Genomic DNA, 15,000 nt, shown 5'->3' with positions numbered 1-15,000 from the left:
CTCTGTACGCTGACCCCAGACAGGCGGAGTTAAACAGGTCGATGGTGTAAACCGGAGCGTTGAACACGTCACATAAAACCTGAGACAGAAAACAGAGCGATGTGATTGGACGTCGTCTCCTCTCTCACTTCCTGTCTGATACATAAAATGAATTAAAGGATTCTGAAACAAAGCGTGCAGATTAAATCTTAAATTAAAGGATGTGTTCACACTTTAATAAATGTTTTTTCACCTGTAATATTAAATCATTTGAGTTGAAAACACAGATATTATGAAAATATTTAGAAAAGTAAAGGTTTAAATGACGTGTCACAGATACTCATTTCATGTTGTTTAACAAAAGACCTTAAGTTTAATGCAAATATTTAAATGTTTGATGACTGAATCTAATAATTAAAATCACTTAAAGACATTTATTATTCTGACTCACTGACCTCACCTGGATTATTAATATGCAACAACACTGTGATGTCATCCAGTCATCATCATCACAACAACAACAACAACAACAACAACAACAATAATAATTACAATAATAATAACAATAATAAGGAGAAATGACCTGCAGAATGTCTTTATTAGCTGAAGCTCCTCCTGTTGCCAAAACTCTGGTTCCTGGAACTGAAAACATGAACGAAGAGTTTTCACTGTTTCATCACCAGAGACTCAAACTTTAAAGACAAATAAACAGGAAGAGAAGATGAGGATCAGAAGAAGTACGGAGGTCTCACTGATGGAGTATAAACAGGAAGAGAAGATGAGGTTCAGAAGAAGGACGGAGGTCTCACTGATGGAGTATAAACAGGAAGAGAAGATGAGGTTCAGAAGAAGGACGGAGGTCTCACTGATGGAGTATAAACATGAAGAAAAGATGAGGTTCAGAAGAAGGACGGAGGTCTCACTGATGGAATATAAACAGGAAGAGAAGATGAGGTTCAGAAGAAGGACGGAGGTCTCACTGATGGAGTATAAACAGGAAGAGAAGATGAGGTTCAGAAGAAGGACGGAGGTCTCACTGATGGAGTATAAACAGGAAGAGAAGATGAGGATCAGAAGAAGGACGGAGGTCTCACTGATGGAGTATAAACAGGAAGAGAAGATGAGGTTCAGAAGGACGGAGGTCTCACTGATGTAGTATAAACAGGAAGAGAAGATGAGGTTCAGAAGAAGGACAGAGGTCTCACTGATGGAATATAAACAGGAAGAGAAGATGAGGTTCAGAAGAAGGACGGAGGTCTCACTGATGGAGTATCCCAGACGCTCAGCATGGAGCCTCCTGGACAGAAACTGACCCTCTACCAGAGCCCGGACCTCCACCTGAGGACTCAAGGAGGACACCTGAGGGAGAGGAGACAAGGGATTGAAGGGGATTCCCGTAGAACATGACCACTGAAGACGAGCTGAACATGTTTCAGACGTCACCTGAATTTAAACTGTCTGTCTGAATGTGTCTCACTCACCTTGTTGTCGTCGGAGTCAAAGAGGTGAACTCCGACCGCAGGAGGTGTGATCTCCATACTGTCAAAATAAAAGCCTGGAAACACACCAAACAACCGGTCAGAGGGAGGATAACAAAGAAGACTGGAAGAAGAAAGCAAGGAAGTAATAAAAAGCAAGTAAAGGGAAGGAATGAGGAAGGTAAAGGGAAGCAAGGACAAATGGCAAAAGATGGAAGGAGTTAAGGAAGCAAGGGAGGAAGTTAGATGGCACTGAAAGAAGAAAACTAATGAAGGAAGGAAGGAGTTAGGAAGGATAACAAGGAAGACATGAAGAAGAACAGAATGGAACATATGAAGGTGTTTGAAGAAGGAAATAGGAATCAAAGGAAGGATGAAAAGTTAGGTAGTAAGGGAGGAAGAAAGGATACACATGTAGGTAGCAAAGGAGTAAATAGGAAAAAGAAGGAAGTAAGGAAGGAAGTGAAGTTGGGGGGAAAGGAGGTGAGATACAAGGAATGAAGGAAGCTTTACCGATGTGTCCGTTGTTGCCCAGCGGCGTGTCTCTCAGGGCGCCGGAAAAAAGTTCCCATGATCCTCCAGCTCTCTCGTTCCTGATTCGTTCCCTCGTCAGAGACCCGTTCTTAAAGCTGCACACACACACACAGAATACTTGTGTAGTATCTGTTAGTACTTAGAGATTTAGAGGAGCTGGTTGGTTGACCTTTGGACAGAGCCAGGCTAGCTGTTTCCCTCCGTTTCCAGTCTGTATGCTAAGCTAAGCTAAGCGGTGACGTACCACAGCAGAGCCATGAAGGCCCGCCAGTCCAGCGGGTTGCAGAAGACGTGACCCTCCAGCGTCGGGCAAGGCTGCTGGATCCACAAGAACACCGTGTCACTGGTCCCCAGACTCACCTGGACACACACACACACACACACACACACACACACACACACAGTGTAACACACACTGACCACACAGAGGACCTAGCTAAAAGACGGACTGGTTTCATGTGGACTTACAGCGACGTCTCCCTGCTGGAGCCTCATTCCTGCCAGAGACGCTGAGGAGGAGAGAAAACTCTTTTATGGTAATAATATTTAACATGTCTGAACATTTTGTTGTTTAACATGAACACGTCGACACAGCTGCAGGAAGAACTCACTCATCGTTTCATTCCATCATCAAATATTTAAAAGAAGGAACGGAAAGTAAATAAATGAGAAAAAAGTAAATGTTTGAAAAGGAAATTTCCATTTGGCATTTCCTCTTCTCACAAACACACACACACACACACACACACACACACACACACACACACACACACACACACACACACACACACACACAGCAGTAACATGATGTTGCATCACAACAGCACCACCTTGTGTTCAGATAACAGAACTGCATGAATGAGTCTGTCTGTCTCTCTGTGGTCGTTTAATGTCTTTCTGTAGTCATTTAGTGTCTCTTTGTGGTCGTTTAGTGTCTCTCTGTGGTCATTTAGTGTCTCTCTGTGGTCGTTTAGTGTCCCTCTGTGGTCGTTTAGTGTCTCTCTGTGGTCGTTTGATGTCTCTCTGTAGTCGTTTAGTGTCTCTCTGTAGTCGTTTAGTGTCTCTCTGTGGTCGTTTAGTGTCTCTCTGTAGTCGTTTAGTGTCTCTCTGTGGTCGTTTAGTGTCTCTTTGTAGTCGTTTAGTGTCTCTCTGTGGTCGTTTAGTGTCTCTCTGTAGTCGTTTAGTGTCTCTCTGTGGTCGTTTGGTTTAGTGTCTCTCTGTAGTCGTTTAGTGTCTCTCTGTGGTCGTTTGGTTTAGTGTCTCTCTGTGGTCGTTTGGTTTAGTGTCTCTCTGTAGTCGTTTAGTGTCTCTCTGTGGTCGTTTAGTGTCTTTCTGTAGTCATTTAGTGTCTCTTTGTGGTCGTTTAGTGTCTCTCTGTGGTCGTTTAGTGTCTCTCTGTAGTCGTTTAGTGTCTCTCTGTGGTCGTTTAGTGTCTCTCTGTGGTCGTTTAGTGTCTCTCTGTGGTCGTTTGGTGTCTTTCTGTAGTCATTTAGTCATGTAGTCATTTAGTGTCTCTGTAGTCATTTAGTGTCTTTAGTGTCTCCACTTAGCCACGGGGTGACCGTGGCTAAGTGGAGAGCAGGGCCGCCTTTCAATCAGAGGGTCGGTGGTTCGATCCCCAGCTCTACTAGTCTCATGTCATTGTGTCCTTGAGCAAGACACTTAACCCTAAAATGTCTCCCGTAGCTGCGTCTACGGTGTGTAGATAGATACTGAATTGTAAGTCGCTTTGGATAAAAGCGTCTGCTAAATGACCGTAATGTCTCTTTGTGGTCGTTTAGTGTCTCTCTGTAGTCGTTTAGTGTCTCTTTGTGGTCGTTTAGTGTGTCTTGGTAGTGGTTTAGTGTCTCTTTGTAGTTGTTTAGTGTCTCTTTGAGTTCATTTTGAGTCTCTCTCTGGTTGGTACGTGTCTGAATGACACCGATTGAAGGCCCGTAGAGTATCCATCTGAAATGTTATTTATTGTTATATTGCTGATTAACAGACAGATTCAGAGAAGGCGTGTCATGAGGACCGAACTCTTCATGTGTATCTGAAGGAGACCACTTCATGAGACTGAGGAGGATCTGACCTTCAACAGAAACATGTGGTGAGTAATACGTTGTGTTTCCAGATATAATAAATATTATACATATAATATAGTGACGTTACTGATGACTGGAGTCCTGCTGCAGTGAGCTGGAGGTGTCAGGTCATATCTTACCTGGGTTGTCTCCGGTGAAGGCCACCACCCTGCAGCTCTCAGAGAAACCATATCGCTGCACAAAGTAGGAGGAGACGGGACCCTGCAGGAACACGACGGAGTGCTGAAGTCAAAGCTCAGCCAACACACACCAGAGCACTCCTTACCAGTAAAGACCAGTCTCACCAGTACAGACGTGGAGGGCACCGGAGCTCCCAGCAGTCGGTCCAGATGAGGAGCGGTGGCGTCCAGGCAGATCTCAGACCAGTTTCTGGTTCTGATGTCCAACAGATTCATCCCCGAACCTGAAGTCAGCGAATCAGCCGGTGAACAAAAGGGATCACCTGGTTGTGTTCAGGAGCCGTCGTTCTTTTGGGCTCCCGACACATTCAAGTGAAGCACATTTAGTCACAAACATGAGGCCCTTTTCTGTTCACTCTCTGAAAGTGTTTCACAAGAAGAAGTTAAGAACCACTAATTTAGTTCAGTGTTGAGAGAAAACAGAATTTAACTTTTTAGTTCATTATTGAAAGATTATACACAAGAGCAACAAACGGTCTCAGCACCTCAGTGGCTGTTCTGGAGCTTTAAACCACAGCACATTCAACTCTATGTAGTCGTTTAGTGTCTCTTTGTAGTCGTCTAGTGTCTCTTTGTAATCGTCTAGTGTCGTCTAGTGTCTCCTTGTAGTCGTCTAGTGTCTCCTTGTAGTCGTTTAGTGTCTCTTTGTAGTCGTCTAGTGTCTCTTTGTAGTCGTCTAGTGTCTCTTTGTAATCGTCTAGTGTCGTCTAGTGTCTCCTTGTAGTCGTCTAGTGTCTCCTTGTAGTCGTCTAGTGTCTCTTTGTAATCGTCTAGTGTCGTCTAGTGTCTCCTTGTAGTCGTCTAGTGTCTCTTTGTAATCGTCTAGTGTCGTCTAGTGTCTCCTTGTAGTCGTCTAGTGTCTCCTTGTAGTCGTCTAGTGTCTCTTTGTAATCGTCTAGTGTCGTCTAGTGTCTCCTTGTAGTCGTCTAGTGTCTCTTTGTAGTCGTCTAGCGTCTCTTTGTAGTCGTTTAGTGTCTCTTTGTAGTCGTCTAGTGTCTCTTTGAAGTCATCTAGTGTCTCCTTGTAGTCGTCTAGTGTCTCTTTGTAGTCGTCTAGTGTCTCCTTGTAGTCGTCTAGTGTCTCTTTGTAGTTGTTTTGAGTCTCTTGAGTCTTTGAGTCTTGATAAACGATCAACGAGCACTGATTCTGTACCGTCACTGTAGTCGATGGAGGCGTAACCACCGAGAAAGAGAGAGGCTGCGAAGCTGCTGACCAATGAGATCCTCTGAAAACACACACACACACACACACACACACACACACACACACACACACACACACACACACATCAGTTGTGTGGATTCATTCATTAACACTATAACAAAGTCTGCTCACTGACCTCTGTGTTCTTGAACTCTTCAGGCCGAGTCTGTCTCAGTTTGGAGATCTGGTTTCCTGTGAAACGCTGCAGACAGACACCCATTAGATATGACAGACAGGTGATCAGACAGACAGGTGCAGAGACAGACAGGTGATCACACAGACAGGTGTACAGACAGACAGGTGATCAGACAGACAGGTGATCAGACAAATAGGTGTACAGACAGACAGGTGATCAGACAGACAGGTGATCAGACAGACAGGTGAAGAGACAGACAGGTGTAGAGACAGACAGGTGATCAGACAGACAGGTGTAGAGACAGACAGGTGATCAGACAGACAGGTGTACAGACAGACAGGTGATCAGACAGACAGGTGTAGAGACAGACAGGTGATCAGACAGACAGGTGAAGAGACAGACAGGTGTAGAGACAGACAGGTGATCAGACAGACAGGTGTAGAGACAGACAGGTGATCAGACAGACAGGTGATCAAACAGACCTCGTATGCTCTGGACCCTGTCATCTCTGCCAGTCTCACTGCTCCTCCTGCTGCTGTCTGCAGGTCTTCACACTGCTGTCTGCTGCTGGAGTCCATCCACACAGGAGAGTGAGACACGGAGAAGATGTCCTGTTAAAGAGTCAGCATCAGCTCACATCCCATAATACCACACACACACACACACACACACACACACACACACACACACACACACACACACACACACACACCTGCAGCAGCTGGTGCAGGTTCTGGTCCGGGTCCAGGTCCTTCAGGCTCTCAGACGCCCCTCTTCTCCAGAACACGCTGCCGTGTTGCTGAGAGACATTTAAAGAGGTTCTGTTATGAGTACACGTACAGTACTTTGGGTCTGGGTGTGGTTCTGATGAAGGTATATCGTCACGCTGAAGGAGGTTTGGAGCGTCTGCTCACCTGGCCACTGCCCGACAGCGCTCTGACGCAGGAGAAGGCAAGCCCCGCCCCCTTCATCTTGTCCAATAGCAGGTCCAGAGCCTGATGACAGACAGACGCAGAGACACGTCACAACCAATCACAGAGCAGCACAGGGACCAAGTGTGTGTGTGTGTGTGTGTGTGTGTGTGTGTGTGTGTGTGTGTGTGTGTGTGTGTGACTCACCTTCACCCACATCAGTACAGGTGAGGTGACCGTCAGTCTGTCAGCATGAATATGAACTCCTCCCTGAGTCCTGGAGTTTCAAAATAAAAGACTTTACTAAATGAAATCACATAGATGCACAATGATACATTTACAAGCTTCTGAATGTGTCCGAAATATAAACAAATACTACTACTACTACTACTACTACTACTACAAGTACTACTACTAGTACCAGTAGTACACAGAGGAGATGTTTGTTACCTGAACTCAGGAAGCTCGGAGTCAAACTGCACATTATTCTGGTGAACGACGTTCAGGTTCTCATCGATGGCCACCACCTTCAGCTAGTACCAGAGGTACAAGTACACAAGTATTACCACCTTCAGCTAGTACCAGAGGTACAAGTACACAAGTATTACCACCTTCAGCTAGTACCAGATGTACAAGTACACAAGTATTACCACCTTCAGCTAGTACCAGAGGTACAAGTACACAAGTATTACCACCTTCAGCTAGTACCAGAGGTACAAGTACACAAGTATTAACATCACCTTCAGCTAGTACCAGAGGTACAAGTACACAAGTATTAACATCACCTTCAGCTAGTACCAGAGGTACAAGTACACAAGTAGTACCACCTTCAGCTAGTACCAGAGGTACAAGTACACAAGTATTACCACCTTCAGCTAGTACCAGAGGTACAAGTACACAAGTATTAACATCACCTTCAGCTAGTACCAGAGGTACAAGTACACAAGTATTACCACCTTCAGCTAGTACCAGAGGTACAAGTACACAAGTATATCAGCTTCATGTAGTATGAGAAGTAAAAGTACACAAATATATCAGTTTCATGTATAAAGTATCAGCAGTAAAGGTACACTCAGTACACAGTATTCACAGTATACTTTTATATTTTATAAAACTAGTCCTAATGATGCATTCAGGGGTTGTAGGATTCCACAGCTCTCACATACATGTAGAAGTAGTACTGAATGTAAACACACAGTAAAGTACCTCACACAGTACACGAGTACAGAAGTAACTACTTTCACATACTCAGTAAAATACACAAGTACTGGATGAAGGACTGTGTAGAAGTCCGCGTAGTAAACAGGCTGACGTGGTACGTTTACCTGCTGGGTGCTGAAGTCAAAGCCCAGAAACAGAGGAGAGTCGCGAGCGGCGGCCATCATGAGACATGCGCACACGGAGTGAGGAGCAGGGCTGAATTATTTAAAGAGACAGTAACACTCTGACTCTACGTAACGGTAATACGTAATGATTCATAAAAGTACTCAAGAGAAAGTATTATCATCAACCCCAACGTGCATTTAACACACATGTGTATTGTGTGTACCTTTACTTCTGATACTACATGAAGCTGATATACTTGTGTATCTGACTTGTTTTTATCTTCCATTATAGTACTTTTGATAGTATTTAGTTAAAAACATTTAAATTATTATGTACTGTGTGTATTTATTTGTGTGTATTTATTGATTTGCATGTACATGTGTGTACTGGTGTGTACTGTGTGTACTGGTGTGTACTGGTGGGTACTGGATACTGGTGTGTACTGTGTGTACTATGTGTACTGTGTGTACTATGTGTACTGTGTGTACTGGTGTGTACTGTGTGTACTGGTGGGTACTGTGTGTACTGGATACTGGTGTGTACTGTGTGTACTGTGTACTGGATACTGGTGTGTACTGTGTGTACTGTGTGTACTAAATACTGGTGTGTACTGTGTGTACTGGATACTGGTGTGTACTGTGTGTACTGTGTGTACTGGATACTGGTGTGTACTGTGGGTACTGTGTGTACTGTGTGTACTGTGTACTGGATACTGGTGTGTACTGTGTGTACTGTGTGTACTGGATACTGGTGTGTACTGTGTGTACTGGATACTGGTGTGTACTGTGGGTACTGTGTGTACTGTGTACTGGTGTGTACTGTGGGTACTGTGTGTACTGTGGGTACTGGATACTGGTGTGTACTGTGTGTACTGGATACTGGTGTGTACTGTGTGTACTGTGTGTACTGGATACTGGTGTGTACTGTGGGTACTGTGTGTACTGTGTACTGGTGTGTACTGTGGGTACTGTGTGTACTGTGGGTACTGGATACTGGTGTGTACTGTGTGTACTGGATACTGGTGTGTACTGTGTGTACTGTGTACTGGATACTGGTGTGTACTGTGTGTACTGTGTGTACTGTGTGTACTGAATACTGGTGTGTACTGTGTGTACTGTGTGTACTGGATACTGGTGTGTACTGTGTGTACTGTGTACTGGATACTGGTGTGTACTGTGTGTACTGTGTGTACTGGATACTGGTGTGTACTGTGTGTACTGTGTGTACTGGATACTGGTGTGTACTGTGTGTACTGTGTGTACTGGATACTGGTGTGTACTGTGTGTACTGTGTGTACTGGATACTGGTGTGTACTGTGTGTACTGTGTGTACTGGACGTCCTGCCTCCTGTAATCTGCTGAGTCGTTGTTCTGAAGCTGTTTAACTCTCTTCACTCTGATTGTTAATGAATGCAGCGTTTGTTCTTCACACACACTCAGAAAGGTCAACACATTGTCCTCCACTGTTTACACACCAATCAAAGTCAGAGCACAGTGTGTGTGTGTGTGTGTGTGTGTGTGTGTGTGTGTGTGTGTGTGTGTGTTATCAGTCCAGCCTCCTATCTGACCAGGTAACACAGCAGGAACGTGTCGCCTCCTTCGTTCTCCTGATTTCTCCTTCAACCGGTCACACTCATCGTTTTACTTTTGTTTTTCAGGTTTTACTTGGATCCATTTTCACGGCTTTAAGGATCAGGTAGCAACTTGTCGGAGCTTCCGGACGGGCTTTGAAAGCACCTCGAGTCTCCGAGCAGCAGGACGCTGAATTCACCTGAAGCAGGTGTGTTTCTGCTGCAGCCAACAGGATGTCCTGCTGCTGTGGAGAGCTGCTGGAGGGTACACACACACACACACACACACACACACACACACACACACACACACACACACATATAACACACACTTATAACACACACACACACACACACACACACACACACACACACACACACACACACACACACATATAACACACACTTATAACACACACACACACACACACACACACATATAACACACACTTATAACACACACACACACACACACACATATAACACACACTTATAACACACACACACACACACACATATAACACACACTTATAACACACACACACACACACACACATATAACACACAATTATAACACACACACACACACACACACACACACATATAACACACACTTATAACACACACACACACACACACACACACACACACACACACATATCACACATATATAAAACCTTTTTACTTTTTAAGTAAGTCTATATTTAGATATATAATAATAATAATATAAAATATAAATGAAAACATCTCAGCAGGTAAAAGCAAATGTGTGTGTAAGTGTGTGTAGGTGTGTGCAGGTGTGTGCAGGTGTGTGTAGGTGTGTGTAGGTGTGTGCAGGTGTGTGTAAGTGTGCAGGTGTGTGCAGGTGTGTGTAGGTGTGTGCAGGTGTGTGCAGGTGTGTGCAGGTGTGTGTAGGTGTGCAGGTGTGTGTAGGTGTGTGCAGGTGTGTGTAGGTGTGCAGGTGTGTGCAGGTGTGTGTAGGTGTGCAGGTATGTGCAGGTGTGTGTAGGTGTGTGCAGGTGTGTGCAGGTGTGTGTAGGTGTGTGTAGGTGTGTGCAGGTATGTGCAGGTATGTGCAGGTGTGTGTAGGTGTGTGTAGGTGTGTGTAGGTGTGTGCAGGTATGTGCAGGTGTGTGCAGGTGTGTGTAGGTGTGTGTAGGTGTGTGTAGGTGTGTGCAGGTGTGTGTAGGTGTGTGCAGGTGTGTGCAGGTGTGTGTAGGTGTGTGCAGGTATGTGCAGGTATGTGCAGGTGTGTGTAGGTGTGTGCAGGTGTGTGCAGGTGTGTGCAGGTATGTGCAGGTGTGTGCAGGTGTGTGCAGGTGTGTGCAGGTGTGTGCAGGTGTGTGTAGGTGTGTGCAGGTATGTGCAGGTATGTGCAGGTGTGTGTAGGTGTGTGTAGGTGTGTGCAGGTATGTGCAGGTATGTGCAGGTGTGTGTAGGTGTGTGTAGGTGTGTGCAGGTGTGTGCAGGTGTGTGTAGGTGTGTGTAGGTGTGTGTAGGTGTGTGCAGGTGTGTGTAGGTGTGCAGGTGTGTGTAGGTGTGTGCAGGTGTGTGCAGGTGTGTGTAGGTGTGTGCAGGTGTGTGCAGGTGTGTGTAGGTGTGTGCAGGTGTGTGTAGGTGTGTGTAGGTGTGCAGGTGTGTGCAGGTGTGTGTAGGTGTGCAGGTATGTGCAGGTGTGTGTAGGTGTGTGCAGGTGTGTGCAGGTGTGTGTAGGTGTGTGTAGGTGTGTGCAGGTATGTGCAGGTATGTGCAGGTGTGTGTAGGTGTGTGTAGGTGTGTGTAGGTGTGTGCAGGTATGTGCAGGTGTGTGCAGGTGTGTGTAGGTGTGTGTAGGTGTGTGCAGGTGTGTGTAGGTGTGTGCAGGTGTGTGCAGGTGTGTGTAGGTGTGTGCAGGTATGTGCAGGTATGTGCAGGTGTGTGCAGGTGTGTGCAGGTGTGTGCAGGTATGTGCAGGTGTGTGCAGGTGTGTGCAGGTGTGTGCAGGTGTGTGCAGGTGTGTGTAGGTGTGTGCAGGTATGTGCAGGTATGTGCAGGTGTGTGTAGGTGTGTGTAGGTGTGTGCAGGTATGTGCAGGTATGTGCAGGTGTGTGTAGGTGTGTGTAGGTGTGTGCAGGTGTGTGCAGGTGTGTGTAGGTGTGTGTAGGTGTGTGTAGGTGTGTGCAGGTGTGTGTAGGTGTGCAGGTGTGTGTAGGTGTGTGCAGGTGTGTGCAGGTGTGTGTAGGTGTGTGCAGGTGTGTGCAGGTGTGTGTAGGTGTGTGCAGGTGTGTGTAGGTGTGTGTAGGTGGGTGCAGGTGTGTGTAGGTGTGTGCAGGTGTGTGCAGGTGTGTGTAGGTGTGTGCAGGTGTGTGTAGGTGTGCAGGTGTGTGTAAGTGTGCAGGTGTGTGTAGGTGTGTGCAGGTGTGTGCAGGTGTGTGTAGGTGTGTGCAGGTGTGTGTAGGTGTGTGTAGGTGTGCAGGTGTGTGTAGGTGTGTGCAGGTGTGTGCAGCTGTGTGTAGGTGTGTGCAGGTGTGTGTAGGTGTGTGTAGGTGTGCAGGTGTGCAGGTGTGTGTGGGTGTGTGTAGGTGTGTGTAGGTGTGTGTAAGTGTGTTTAGGTGTGTGTAGGTGTGTGTAGGTGTGCAGGTGTGTGTAGGTGTGTGTAGGTGTGTGTAGGTGTGTGTAGGTGTGCAGGTGTGTGTAGGTGTACAGGTGTGTACAGGTGTGTGTAAGTGTGTGTAGGTGTGCAGGTGTGTGTAGGTGTGTGCGGGTATGTGCAGGTGTGTGTAGGTGTGCAGGTGTGTGCAGGTGTGTGTAGGTATGTGCAGGTGTGTGTAGGTGTGTGTAGGTGTGCAGGTGTGTGTAGGTGTGTGTAGGTGTGCAGGTGTGTGTAGGTGTGTGTAGGTGTGCAGGTGTGTGCAGGTGTGTGTAGGTGTGTGCAGGTGTGTGTAAGTGTGCAGGTGTGTGCAGGTGTGTGTAGGTGTGTGTAGGTGTGCAGGTGTGTGTAGGTGTGTGTAGGTGTGTGCAGGTGGGTGTAGGTGTGTGTAGGTGTGTACAGGTCTAAGGTCACCTGTCCGTGTGTCTCCCGCAGGTATCAGGAAGAAGGAGTGTCTGGTGAGGCGTGAGGAGGAGGAGGAGGAGGAGGAAGAGGAGGAGGAGGAGCAGAGCAGGAGGAGCATGGACATCTCTCTGCTCAGAGAACAGTACAGGTGCACCAGAGAGACACAGAGGAGACACACACACGTGCTGCTGCTGAGGACAGGTGAGCTCGTTTACCTGCGGAGCGTCTCAGGTGTGTCGGTGAGGAAGTAGGCGTAATATCAGAGAGAGAAGAAGAAACGTTTCTCTTTCTGCAGAGAATGTTGGTTTTAAACATTTCAAAATAAAAGCACATGAGACAGGAAGCTGTGACTTCACTTCACCACAATAATACCACAACAGTACCACAATAATACCACAATAGTACCACAGTATAAAATACTCGGTTACTCTGTCTCCAGTGTCGGAGGAGCTGTCGGGGGTCGTCGTCTCTCAGGGTTTCACGTCACCGCCGGCTGTGACCTTTGACCCTGACCCGTGGCACGTCCACCTGGAACTCCACCGGCGCTGCTGTCCAGGTGTCACCGACAGTTCCTCCCGGTCAGCAAGATTTTATTTTATTTTATTTTATTTTTTAAATCCTTTGATGTCAATTAAATTAAATTTAACTTTATTTAATTCAATTTAATTGTGTTTTGTTCCATTTATTTAACTCTTTTCCTTCACTTTGTTTGTTATGCCTGAACCTTCCAGCAGATGGCGCCGTACTGCCTCACATTGATCTGTTTGAGTAAATAACCAGAAGATCATTTAAAGGTTCTCGTGGATCAGATTCTGATGAAGTTCTTCTGGTCTTTACAGACGCTCCTCGTCTTCCTCCGAGTCCAGAAAACTCTCCTCCTGCAGCTCCTTCTGCAGCTCCACAGAAGAAGTCAAAGCTGACGGGTCTAGAGGAGACCCAGGTCCTGGCTCCTCTGATGGGTCCGGGTCCAGAGGAGACCCAGGTCCTGTCTCCTCCAGAGGAAACCCAGATACTGGCTGCTCTGACGGGTCCAGAGGAGGCCCCGGTACTTGCTCCTCTAGAGGAGACCCCGGTACTGGCTCGTCTGATGGGTCCAGAGGAGACTCAGGTCCTAGCTCCTCCATAGGAGACCCCGGTACTGTCTCCTCTGATGGGTCCTGGTCCAGAGGAGACCCAGGTCCTGGCTCCTGTGACGGGTCCAGAGAAAACCCAGAGAAGACGGATCCAGTCCAGGTTTCAGTCTCCGGTTCACTTGGCTCCAGGAAGTTCTCGGCGCCGGCCCTCAGGTTCACCAGGCAGCTGAGTTTGGGGGGGGTGGGCTCCTCCGCTGGGGTCCACCAGAACCAGAACCAGAACCAGAGCTACCACCCGTTCCCCAACAGGAAGACCCCGAGGATCTCAGAGGCCGCCAGGAGGCTGGGGATGTACTCGTCCTTTTGAGGGTCCCCGTCCAGTCTGTCTAAAGATGTACTGTCTCTTTAAGAGACATTCGTCACTATAAACACCTTTATATGTCATATGTATGTAAATGTACAATATTAAATGAATAAATATAACGTGATGAACAGAGACAAATAGTTGTGAAATAATCTGATAAATATTTTAATAAAATGCAAAAAACAATCAACTGCCAATACATTGTTATTGTGAAAAGAAGTATTACATTTTATTGTATTATTGATCACTTTCATGGAAGTATAAAATATTCTACCTATTTCCCAATAACTACTTTTACTATATGACATTTTATGTTACTTACATTTTATATTTTATTTAATTTAATTAAAGCACATTTATTTAATTTAATTACATTTTTTACTTTGGCTCTCTTCCTAACTTTTAATTTCTTTCATAGAAATAAAGATGTTCTACATTTGACCCTTGTGAGATGCCGTAGTTCATCAAAGATCGTCTATATTTGAGAAGACGGGTCTCTCGGCTGTTCTCTCGCTTGACGTTACGTTGCGTTACGTTATATTACGTTACATTACGTAAACCAGCCCCTGAGACGTGCTCAGAGTGAGACCTCCTCCTCTCACTTTACCTCCTTCCGAAAGACGACAAAAACAACACCATCGCACTGAGGAAGTGGACGGTTAACGGAGCTTTAACGGGGATTTAACGGAAATTTAACGGACTTTTGGGACCGCGGAGCTGTTTGTCATCGTGTCCTCTAACATCAAGGTAACTCTCGGACAGATTCATCAGCGTCTGGCGGCAAAATTAAAGGATAAGAACAGTCAAACGAGCAGTTTGACGCTACGCAGCTGCGGAATGACAACGAGTCACGTGAGCTGACGTCATGTTAACTCAACGTCTGTTTCAGTTTTAACTGCGTCACTGGCGCTCAGCATTCTGGGTAATTTCTCAGATTACAGTTTGTTTAATGTCGGTGAGCATCCTGGACATTAGCTCTCTGTTTAAAGATAGACAAGTTATATATATTATAATTATTATTGTTATTATTATATATATTATTATATATTATTACATATTATTATATATATTATTATTATTATTATATATTATTACATTGTATTACATATTATATATTATTACATATTAT

The 15,000-nt window shown here is 45.7% G+C and overlaps 3 protein-coding genes across 7 annotated transcripts in view; 2 read left to right on the top strand and 1 right to left on the bottom strand.

Moving 5' to 3' along the window:
* Positions 1–7,893, bottom strand: part of xylb (xylulokinase homolog (H. influenzae)) — an 11,321-nt gene extending 3,428 nt beyond the window's left edge. The window contains exons 1-17 of one of the 2 annotated variants that reach the window (XM_068737105.1): positions 7,830–7,893; positions 6,955–7,037; positions 6,712–6,781; positions 6,508–6,588; positions 6,306–6,392; positions 6,076–6,204; positions 5,594–5,659; positions 5,407–5,479; positions 4,360–4,478; positions 4,195–4,276; positions 2,460–2,500; positions 2,236–2,351; positions 1,971–2,086; positions 1,461–1,534; positions 1,242–1,338; positions 563–621; positions 1–79 (exon numbers count right to left, since the gene is read on the bottom strand). The exon at positions 1–79 is cut by the window's left edge and continues 9 nt beyond it. In XM_068737105.1, coding sequence (XP_068593206.1) covers positions 1–79; positions 563–621; positions 1,242–1,338; positions 1,461–1,534; positions 1,971–2,086; positions 2,236–2,351; positions 2,460–2,500; positions 4,195–4,276; positions 4,360–4,478; positions 5,407–5,479; positions 5,594–5,659; positions 6,076–6,204; positions 6,306–6,392; positions 6,508–6,588; positions 6,712–6,781; positions 6,955–7,037; positions 7,830–7,889 — 1,432 coding nt within the window. In that variant the 5' untranslated portion in view covers positions 7,890–7,893. Of the gene's footprint in view, positions 80–562; positions 622–1,006; positions 1,127–1,184; positions 1,339–1,460; positions 1,535–1,970; positions 2,087–2,235; positions 2,352–2,459; positions 2,501–4,194; positions 4,277–4,359; positions 4,479–5,406; positions 5,480–5,593; positions 5,660–6,075; positions 6,205–6,305; positions 6,393–6,507; positions 6,589–6,711; positions 6,782–6,954; positions 7,038–7,829 lie in introns of those variants that run through there. The other variant, XM_068737107.1, reaches the window with a different exon arrangement.
* Positions 7,894–9,461: 1,568 nt separating this feature from the next.
* Positions 9,462–13,998, top strand: LOC137892168 (collagen alpha chain-like). 2 transcript variants are annotated; one of them, XM_068737126.1, is made up of 4 exons: positions 9,462–9,609; positions 12,465–12,635; positions 12,874–13,012; positions 13,274–13,998. In XM_068737126.1, exons 2-4 carry the CDS (start codon positions 12,551–12,553, stop codon positions 13,872–13,874), a joined length of 825 nt encoding a protein of 274 aa, XP_068593227.1. In that variant the 5' UTR covers positions 9,462–9,609; positions 12,465–12,550; the 3' UTR covers positions 13,875–13,998. The 2 variants fall into 2 exon arrangements, with proteins under 2 accessions (XP_068593227.1, XP_068593226.1); XM_068737125.1 differs by having other exon boundaries at positions 9,462–9,665.
* Positions 13,999–14,491: 493 nt separating this feature from the next.
* Positions 14,492–15,000, top strand: part of nub1 (negative regulator of ubiquitin-like proteins 1) — a 6,928-nt gene continuing 6,419 nt past the window's right edge. For 2 of the 3 annotated variants that reach the window (XM_068737104.1, XM_068737102.1), the window contains exon 1: positions 14,492–14,618. The gene's annotated coding sequence lies outside the window, so the exon portion shown is untranslated. The other variant, XM_068737103.1, reaches the window with a different exon arrangement.

This window comes from Cebidichthys violaceus, unplaced genomic scaffold (genome assembly GCF_023349555.1).
Source record: "Cebidichthys violaceus isolate CVI_PGR_0920_01 unplaced genomic scaffold, fCebVio1.0.p SCAF_76, whole genome shotgun sequence".
Classification (NCBI taxonomy): domain Eukaryota; kingdom Metazoa; phylum Chordata; class Actinopteri; order Perciformes; family Stichaeidae; genus Cebidichthys; species Cebidichthys violaceus.
This window is presented reverse-complemented; position numbering and strand designations above follow the sequence as displayed.

Coding starts and splice junctions, on each gene's coding strand:
- LOC137892168 (XM_068737125.1), top strand. CDS start 9,635: ATGTCCTGCTGCTGTGGAGAGCTGCTGGAGG. Junction 9,666..12,464: donor CTGTGGAGAGCTGCTGGAGG/GTACACACACAC, acceptor TGTCTCCCGCAG/GTATCAGGAAGAAGGAGTGT. Junction 12,636..12,873: donor CGTGCTGCTGCTGAGGACAG/GTGAGCTCGTTT, acceptor CTCTGTCTCCAG/TGTCGGAGGAGCTGTCGGGG.